General features: G+C 41.6%; 1 protein-coding gene across 1 annotated transcript; it reads right to left on the bottom strand.

Annotated features, from left to right (window-relative positions):
* Window positions 1–303: 303 nt before the first annotated feature.
* Window positions 304–2,673, bottom strand: LOC114684496 (ubiquitin carboxyl-terminal hydrolase 29-like). Its single transcript, XM_028859089.1, has one exon. The coding sequence runs from the start codon at window positions 2,671–2,673 to the stop codon at window positions 304–306; it is 2,370 nt and encodes a 789-aa protein (XP_028714922.1).
* Window positions 2,674–10,456: the final 7,783 nt, after the last annotated feature.

Genomic DNA, 10,456 nt, shown 5'->3' with positions numbered 1-10,456 from the left:
GCTGCTAGCGTGCTCTACAGATTCAATTCTAGAACAGCCAGTGCTACACAGAGAAACACTGTCTAAAAAAAAAAAGAAAGAAAAACATGAAAGGCATCACTGTAGCCTTGTTGGAGAAAATGGTGCATAACCTACATCATGTCCTAACACATTGTTTGTTTTGTTTACTGAGTTTTCAATTAACCTAAATGAATCTTCAAAATGAGTAGAATTTAGGATTCTTCTGGGAAGTGTGTAAAGCCATTGAGGAATGGTGAGAAAAAAATCCACATTTTTCTGTTGCTCTTTCGGTGTGCTAAGTAACTAGCACTCTGATGCCTTTTTCAACAGCCACTCAAAAATCTGATTTCGCATGTAAAAAAAAATGTATCCAGTTTGAGGCTGTTTTTCCTGAATCAAAGCCTCTGGAATCTCGAACACTTGGACATCACTGTACAGGAGCCATGCTTGCTTTTGAAAATCATACACATTGCTTACATAATGACCTGAATCTTGGGAGATCCCAACATGGCTGACAAGACTGACAAGTCTGTAATTCTGAGGATCATCTCTCAATACCAAATTTTTTGACTCATCAACAGCATCTACTGTGTTGTTGCTTCCTGGAACATTGTTATTTCTAGGATTCCCTGATGCACCAAGGGAATCTTCATCGTCTTTCTGTTCTCTCATTTCTGAAATCTTATTCAGATATTTCTCTGCTTGCTCCTGAGTGCCCTCAACAATTTGAGGTGCTGCCTGAGGAATGAATTCTTTATGTAATATATTCCCATGATTAGGGAGAAGTTGTTCAGCCATTTCTTGAGTGCTTTCGAGAATTGTTTCTTTATTAAGATCACAAAAACCATTGAAATTCTCAGTGGTAGCGCGATGATCTGATGTTTCATCTGCATTAATTTTCTCATAGTTCTTCACATTCCCAGATGGTATTGACTGGCTGAGAGGCATCATCCCTTCAGGGACATTTGGGACATCACGGTCATCAAGTGGGACCTTATCAGTCAAGGGAAATGGTGGTTTTCTGTTTTCATTGTAGTGGGAAGATACATTTAGATACTTAGAAATCTCAACTGGCTGATGACTCTTCACCAACAACCCATTAGCGGTCAAGTGGTAGCGTTTCAGATGAACAATGAGGACCCTGGGGAGCCTCCTCAAAGTGTACTTGAGAACTGAATTCTTGCTCTTGCACTTCTCACAATTACGCTCAATTTTTTCTGGTGTAAAGAAAAAATCAAGGGACTTTTGAATAGATAGAGGTTCTTCTCTTGTCCCTTGGTGAAGGTCAACAGAGAGGTAATTACTCACTTCAGTGTTCAGAGTAGCCTCACCACAGGCCTCACAAATAATAGAACTCTGCAGCTCTAATTCAAAATTAGCACTGACAGGACAAACAAACCTTTTGAGGATGGCAGTCCCAGCATATGTTGATGGAGATGACCTCTCAGCTTCATTATCCTTCTCAGTGATCCACATGGCATTTAGTTTTTCCATGTTCAATTTCAACTGGTCTAAACACTGACTTAGAAATTCATGGGCATCATTCTCTTCATCGCCGAAGAATGTGTCTGCAACCATGGAAATGGATTTCTTCACATCCATGAGTATCGCCCCCTTGACCTCTATATGCTGTATGTCTTTTAAGACAAGCAGTTGACTTAAGGGCTTGATAAGATCATCATAGGAAACTTTCTCCCATGGGATACCTTGTGTGAGCAAGTCCATTGCAAACGTTGGAATCCCAAAAATAGATTGTAAAATGGAATTCATGTAACAGGTATTTCCCAAATTGGGGAAGCCTTCACGTTTCAGTTGTTTTGAGTAATTCTCAAGAGGAGGCTGGAGGTTATTATATGTTTGGGTCTCCTGGCTAAACTTTGATTCACTTTCATCAGACCATGTTAGTGTTGGAAGAACAATGTTATCTAAGTTAGGACCCAAGCAGGTGTTGGGGTTGAAAGAAGGTTCAAGATTCCCAATGTTATGTTTTCCCGGATCTCTTAAAGCCATTGGCTTCTCACCTTTGCTTCTTTTATTCCTGGAGTTAGAGGTCTTAGATTTCTTTTCTGTTTCAGGATGATTTTCTTGAAGAATGGCCTCATTCATTATAACACTAGATGCTGATTTTCTCTTCCTATTTTTGTTCTGTGTTTCTACTCTCTCTTTTTCAACATGACTGTGGCTAGAATTTGACCACAAAAGTGGCATCTTCATGGGCAGTGGAGTACCCCTTTCTTGTGTAGTAGTCAAGGCTCCAGGAACTGGCTCATGGTGCTTTCTGTGAAATGGATCACTGCTTTCAGGAACATCCTGATTACTCTCGAATTCCTCAGAGTGCTGGGATTCAGACGGATGAAAAAAATCCAGGAAAGACTTCAGCCTTTCAAAATCTACAGAGGATAACTGGTCAATGAGTAAGGAAGTGTCATCTTTGAGAGTTAAATTCAGACAGTGCTCTCCTGTCTCACCAGAACTAACCAGTACACCTGACACATTATCATTCAGGTGAAAAACCCTGTTCCTTCCTTCCAACTTAAAGGCAACCACTAGATTAACCTTCTGTTTTCTTTGTACTGTTTTGATGAATGCTTCTTTCCACTGAGAAGCCCGGGTCAGTTTGCTCCGGTTCTGGCATCGGATCTGGACAAAACAATGTATCTGTAAAGGAGCCATTCTTTCTTCACAAAGAAAACTCGGGGAATCTAAAAACAGACAAACAAAAAGCATAATACACAGAGAGACTGTGACTCAAAATATGTTGATCACAATGGTTTTTTGTCTAACTGACCAGAATTGGCTTTTATTCCTCTCTTCATGCCTCAAGTAGAACAATATGGGAAAGCTTACATTTTCTTTTTTTTTTACATTTACATAATATTTACAATTATGATTTATCAATTACAATTAGCAGAAACTGGAGTTACTTATATCCTTTAAATACAAATTATTTAATTATGTGTAAGAGTGTGCATTTGTGCACACATGAGTGCAGTGCCCTCAGAGTCCAGAAGAGGGCATCAGAGTCCCTAGAACTAGCATTACAGTTTTGATCCACCCAGTGGAGGGGCTAGAAACTGAGCTCAGGTCCTCTGTAAGAGCACTGTATGCCCTTAACCACTGAGCCATCTCAATTACATTCTCAAGTACACGCTTTAACCTCTAAGCTATTGGAGCTGTGCCCATTGTCTGGAAAACACCTCAGAGTGTGTTTGCTTTCTCTTTTTCTGTCCCGATGTTTAATTGTGATGGTTAGTTCTATTTGTCAACATGCCACAACCTACCAGCACCTGGAAATTGAGTCTCAATGAGTCTTTTTCTAGATCAGGTGGGCCTAGGGTATTGTCTTGATTGCCTTAATTAGTATGGAAATACCCAGTGTGAAAGTGTGTGGCACTATTCCATGCTTTACTGTGTGACACTTTTCCCTGCTTGGGGGTACCAAAGTATATAAGGGTAGAGAAAGATATCTGCATGTATTTATTCTCTCATTGCTCCTAGCTGTGGCTGTCATGTGACCAGCTGTTTCAAGTTCCTGCAGTTGTGCCTCTCCAGAGTGATAGACTGTAACATGTAACTCTGAACTGAAATTAACCTTCCCCATCCTCCTAAGTTTCCCTAAGTTGTGTTATCCAGACTGTTTTATCATAGCAAGAGAAATGAAAACTACAAGTTGCTGTGGATATCGCTCTGTATAAATAAAACACTGATGGCCAGTGACCTGACAGGAAGCATAGGCAGGACAAGGACAGAGGAGAATTGGGGAAACAGGAAGAAGGAAGGAGAGACACTGCAGCCACCGCCAGGACAAGCAGCATGTAAAGACGCCAGTAAGCCACCAGTCACGTGGCAAGGTATAGATTTATAGAAATGGTTTAATTTAAGATAAAAGAACAGTTAGCAAGAAGCCTGCCACGGCCATACAGTTTATAAGTAATATAAGCATCTGAGTGATTACTTTATACGTGGATTGTGGGACTGCGGGGCTTGGGGAACCTGGAGAGAAGCCCTCCAGCAACAACAAGTACCTCAAGTGAAATGGGGAGACAGTGCACGTCTGGTCTCACTGGTGCCTCTGCTCTTCTCTGTCCCCCTGATGAAACTGAGACAATGAGGTTCTGGTCAAATTCTAGTCTCTCATGCAAATGCAACAGTTAGGAAGATGAGCCTGAGTGGTCACCTCTGGGACTGGCCTTTTTTATTGCAGCTTCCAGATCCGGATATACAGACCTGCAGTGGTCAGATGATAAAAATCAAGGAGTACAAATGTGAATGTAGGAAAGGTTGATGATACAGCTCAGTGGTTAAAGAATCCAGTATGCACAAGATCCTAAATTTAATCCCTAGAAACACACAAAAACAATTTTGAGCTTTGTGACTGTATATATGTAGGCAGAAATTTCCTGTCCTACAGCCACTCTCAAATAAACACAGAGAATTATATTAATCATATTGCTTGGCCAATTGTTCAAACTTATTACTAACTATCTTCTACATTTTAAGTTAACCCATATTCCTTATTTCAGCTCTGCCATGTGAAGACAACTTTGTTAACATGGCAGGTTCATGGACTCCATCTCTGGCTGGTGACTCCAGACACTGTTCATCTTCCTCCCAGAATTCTCCTAGTGTGGCTCTCCTGCCTAACCTGATTCTGTTCAGCTATTGGCTTTATTAAACCAATCACAGTGACAAATCTTCACAGTGTACAAAATGATTATTCCACAGCACAATATAACTCCAGCACTGCAGAGGCGAAACCAAGTCATGGACATGTGTGAGGCAAAAATGGAGTATGTAGTGAGACCACAATCTCAACAAAAAGAAAAGAAAAAGAAGAGAGATAAACAGAACCCAAACCAAAGAGGGAAGGGAAAGGAGTCAGCCTGAAGCTAACCACGGCTGCAGTAGACCAGTGTCAGAAACTAAATACAGCTGGCAAAAGGGTTAATGGTGCTCGCGGCCAAGCCTGACAACCCCAGGTTCATCCCTTGCACCCACATGTGGAAGGAGAGAACAACTCTTGCAAATGCTTCTCTGACATACACACTTCAGCTCTGGTGTGCAAGAACACAAGCATATACAAATAAACAGAATTTTAAAAACTCCACCTCCATAGGAAGGCATGGCACACACCTTTAAACCAGGAATCTGGATCTCTTGAGTTTGAAGGCAGTTTGGTAGACATACAGAATTCAGAGGCAGCCAGGTCTACATAAAAAGACCCTGACTCAAAAAAAAAAAAAAGCATAGGGGAAAAAAACACACAAAACAAAATCTAGTGGAGTAGAGACTACCAGAATTCTTTTGCTTCGCTATGAATCTGAAACAAAACATGGACATATGTCTGCAAGGAGAGGTGACATGTGGAGAGGACAGTTAGATACCAGATAAAACTAGAAATTAGTACTCTAGTTGTTTTTAAGATTTATTTTCATGCTGGCTGTGATCACACACACACACACACACACACACACACACACACACACACACATACACACACACACACACCTTTGATCTCAGTACCAGAGAGGGAGGAGGATCTGTGACTTGGAGGTTACCCTGGTCCACAAGGCCAATAGAAAAAAAGCAACATAATAGAATAGCCACATAATAAACTCAACCTCACAATTATTTCTAGGGCTGGAGAGATGGCTCGATGGTTAAGAGCACTGACTGCTCTTTTAGAGTTCCTGAGTTCAATTCCCAGCAACCACATGGTGGCCCCCATCACTTGTAATGAGATCTGGTGCCCTCTTCTGGTCTGCAGGCAGAATACTGTATACATAATAAAAAAATAAATCTTTAAAAAAAATGAAAGAAAGTATTTTAAAAAATTACTTTCATGTGTGTAGGTGATGCCTGCCTGGTTGTCTGTGCACCACTTACATACAGTGCCTGCACTGACCACAAGGGGGTGTCAGATCCCTTGGAACTGTAGCCAGAGAGGGTGGTGAGTCAGCATTTAAGTGCTAGGATCAAAACAGCCCTCTCTCTGGCCCCTGAACTTAGAATTCATAAAGGAAACTAAAGACCCTATTGTAGAACAGTGAGGAAATCTTTAAGAAACAGACACATTTATCCTCAGGGAGACCTCAAGCAGAGAGCAGAGTGAAGCCTTGAGATCCACAGATCCAATAACCGACGATGTAAAAACAGAAAAAACGGGTTTTAGGCATGACCACACCTTGCTGCAAAAAGAGATTTTTTTTTTTCGAGACAGGGTTTCTCTTTGTAGCTTTGTGCCTTTCCTGGAATTCACTTGGTAGCCCCGGCTGGCCTTGAACTCAGAGATAAACCTGGCTCTGCCTCCTGAGTGCTGGGATTAAAGGCGTGAGCCACCACCGGCTTTTTTTTTTTTTTTTTTAATTTATGTATTTTTTTTAATGTGCATTGGTGTTTTGCCTGCATGTATGTCTCTGTGAGGATATGGGATTCCCTGGAACTGGAATTACTGACAGGCTTGAGCTGCCATGTGGGTGCTGGGAATTGAACCTAGGTCCACTGGAAGAGCAGCCAGTGCTCTTAACTGCTGAGCCATCTCTACAGCCCCGTAAAAAGAGATTCTTAAGATTGGAAGAGCATGCAGGTGGACATTGGAGAAGGAACCAGCAGGTCTGCTTTGAGTTCTGGGACTGAAATTAATCAAACCCTTGTATGAATAGAACATGTGACAGTTATCTCCAGTGCTCAAAGCCCCACCCCTCCACAGGCTAAGAATGAGGCCACCTCCAAAACTTTTGTGGACTAGAGGGCAGGAAGTGACTTGGCTCAGACCTAAGATTTTAACTATCCTGGCAAGAATGGAGATATTCTTTTTTCTTTGTTTGCTTGCTTGTTTTGTTTGTTTGTTTTGTCTTTTCAGGGCAGGGTTTCTCTGTGTAGCCCTGGCTACACTTGAACTCACCCCATAGACAAGGCTGGCCTTGAACTCACAGAAGTTCACCTCTTTCTGGCTCTGCTTGATGAGATAAAGGAAAGCCCTGATGAGCTATTCTTTTTGTTTGTTTGTTTTGTTTCAAAACGGGATTTCTCTGTGTATTTTTGGTACCTGTCATGGATCTCACTCTGTAGACCAGGCCGTCCTCGAACTCATAGAGATCTGCCTGGCTTTGCTTCCAGCACTAGGACTAAAGGTGTGCGCCACTGTCACTCTGCCCTGATGAGATGTTCTAAAGAGGCACTTGAGGCCCTTCATCTTCCTATCACAGTGTTGAGAAAATAAAGACCAAGAAATGGGACTTTCCGGAGAAATCTTTTTTTCCCTGACTGCCATAGTTCTATGTATAGACCATGCTGGCCTCAAAATCAAAGAGATCTGATTCCTTCTGTGTGCTGGGAAAAAAGGCCTGCACCACCATACTGGTTCTCATTCTGCCCACACTAAATCTGATCCACATAGTTCATTCAGAAGGTTTCGTTTCATATGGACCTTTCTTTAAATTCTTACAAAGGACAATGGAGCTCTGTGAGTTTGAGGCTTAGCCTGGTCTACATGGTGAGTTCCAGGCGAGCCAGTTCTATGTACTAGTGGCATTCTATCTCAAAAACAAAACAACACATCTACAGTGGACATGATCACATTCTTTTGGACCTTGGGTCCAAATAGAAAAGATTCACTGGGACCTAAAGGCAGCATACTTCTTTGGAAGACACCTACAATCATCCCTCCAGTCACATAAAAGTCAAAATGAGTCTCTCACAGGAGAGGCCATTTCATGTCCTTGGACTACCCAAGCTGCTTAGGCATTTTTGTTTGTTTTTGTTTTTCAAGAAAAGGTTTCTGTGTAGCCCTGGCTATTCTTTAACTTGGTTTATAGAACACGCTGGCCTTGATTCAGAGATCTGCCTGCTTCTGCCAACCCAGTGCTGATTATAGGTGTGGGCTACCACTACCCTCCCTTAGATATTCTGATGCCTCAAAGATTATGTTCAAACTTCATATGGAAAAACAAAAGACCCAGGATAGCTAAAAGAATCCTATACGATAAAGCAACCTTTGGAGGCATCACCATCCCTGACCTCAAACTCTACTATAGAGCTGTAGTAATAAAAACAGCTTGGTACTGGTATAAAACCTGAAATATGGACCAATGGAATCGAATTGAAGACCCTGACATTAATCCATGCACATATGAACACCTGGTTTTTTACAAAGGAGCCAAAACTATGCAATGGAACAAAGAAAGTATCTTCAACAAATGGTGCTGGCATAAGTGGATATCAATATGTAAAAGATTACAAATAGATCCATATCTGTCACCATGCACAAAACTCAAGTCCAAGTGGATCAAAGACCTAAACATAAATCCAGTTACACTAAACTTAATAGAAAATAAAATAGGAAGCACTCTTGAACGCATTGGCACCAGAGACCATTTCCTAAATAAAACACCAACAGCACAGACCCTGAGCACAACAATTAATAAATGGGACCTCTCGAAACTGAGAAGCTTTTGCAGGGCAAAAGACACAGTCAATAAGACAGACAAAAAGACAGCCAACAGAATGGGAAAAGATCTTCACCAACCCCACATCTGACAGAGGATTGATCTCCACAGTATATAAAGAACTCAAATCCAGGCGTTGGTGGTGCACACCTTTAATCCCAGCACTCGGAGGCAGAGACAGGCGGATCTCTGTGAGTTCAGATCTCTGTGAGTTCGAGGCCAGCCTGGGCTACCAAGTGAGTTCCAGGAAAGGCGCAAAGCTACACAGAGAAAAAAAAAAGAACTCAAGAAACTAGACATCAAAATACTAAACAGTCCAATTAAAAAATGGGCTAAAGAGCTAAACAGAGAATTCACAAAACAAGAATCACAAATGGCTGAAAGACATTTAAAGAAAAGCTCAACATCCTTAATCATCAGAGAAATGCAAATCAAAACGACTCTGAGATACCACCTTACACTGGTCAGAATGACTACGATCAAAAACACCAATGACAGCCAATGTTGGAGAGGCTGTGGAGCAAAGGGAACACTCCTCCACTGTTGGTGGGAATGTAAACTTGTACAATCACTGTGGAAATCAGTATGGCGGTTTCTCAGAAAATTAGGAATCGAACTACCTCAAGACCTAGCCATCCCACTCTTGGGCATATACCCAAGGAAAGCTGATTCATACCATAAAGATACATGCTCAGCTATGTTCATAGCAGCACTATTTGTAATAGCCAGAACCTGGAAACAACCTAGATGCCCATCAACGGAAGAATGGATGGAAAAAATGTGGTACATATACACAATGGAGTACTACTCAACAGAGAAAAACAACAAAAATATGAAATTTGCAGGCAAAAGGATGGAACTAGAAAAAAATCATCCTGAGTGAGGTAACCCAAACCCAGAAAGACAGTCATGGTATGTACTCACTCATAAGTGGATTCTAGATATAAAATAAAGAACAATCAGACCACAACCCAAAGAACCATGGAGGCTATATATATAGCATGGAGGTCCCTAGGACGACTGTGGCTTATAATAAATTTCGGTTTTACTCAATTATTGAAAAAAAATAGCCAAACAAATGGAAACACATGAACTATGAACCAAAGGCTGAGGGGCCCCCAGCTGGATCAGGCCCTCTGAATAGGTGAGACAGTTGATTGGCTTGATCAGTTTGGGAGGCAACTAGGCAGTGGGACCAAGTCCTGTGCTCATTGCATGAGTTGGCTGTTTGAAACCTGGAGCTTATGCAGGGACACTTGGATCAGGCTGGGAGGAAGGGACTGGACCTACCTGGACTGAGTCTACCAGGTTGATCGTAGTCCTGGGGGAGGATTTGCCCTGGAGGAGGTGGGAATGGGGGGTAGGCTAGGGGTAAGGGGAGGGGGTGGGAGGGGGAAGAAGAGGGGAACCCGTGGCTGATATGTGGAACTGAATGGTATTGTAAAATAAAATAAATAAAATTTAAAAAAAAAGATTATGTTCATTTGTAATAAAATACATATATACATATATATGAACATGCTTCATATCTCTACATATGTATATTTATAAACATTCTTGAAAAGACAGGAAATCTACTGGTGGGATATGATACCCATCTCAACTAGGGAATAATATAGCAATTTTGCTTTTTATGGCTGTTTCCATTATTTATCTATCTATTTATTTATTTATAGAAAGGATCTCACTGTGTATCTCGGGGTTGGCCTCAGACTGACAGAGATCCATTTGCCTGGGCCTCCTGAGTACTGGGTTAAAGTGCAGAGCACCACCATGACTTGTTAGTTTTCTCCTCTCGCCCCTGGTATTTCTTGTATGTTGATTCACATTCTATTTCCCAGTCCTATCTTTCTTGCTCCTTTTCTTCTCTTATTTCATTGAGACACAGTCTTGGTCTGTATCTCTGATTGCCAAGAACTCACTACATTGGCCAGACTGACCTTGACCTGGAGGCAGTTCTTCTCTCTGCCTCTTTAGGGCTGGAATTACAGGTATGTATTAGCATGCCA

This window comes from Peromyscus leucopus, unplaced genomic scaffold (genome assembly GCF_004664715.2).
Source record: "Peromyscus leucopus breed LL Stock unplaced genomic scaffold, UCI_PerLeu_2.1 scaffold_1045, whole genome shotgun sequence".
Taxonomy (NCBI): domain Eukaryota; kingdom Metazoa; phylum Chordata; class Mammalia; order Rodentia; family Cricetidae; genus Peromyscus; species Peromyscus leucopus.
The sequence above is the reverse complement of the archived record's forward strand: the minus strand, read 5'-3'. Positions and strand labels throughout refer to the sequence as shown.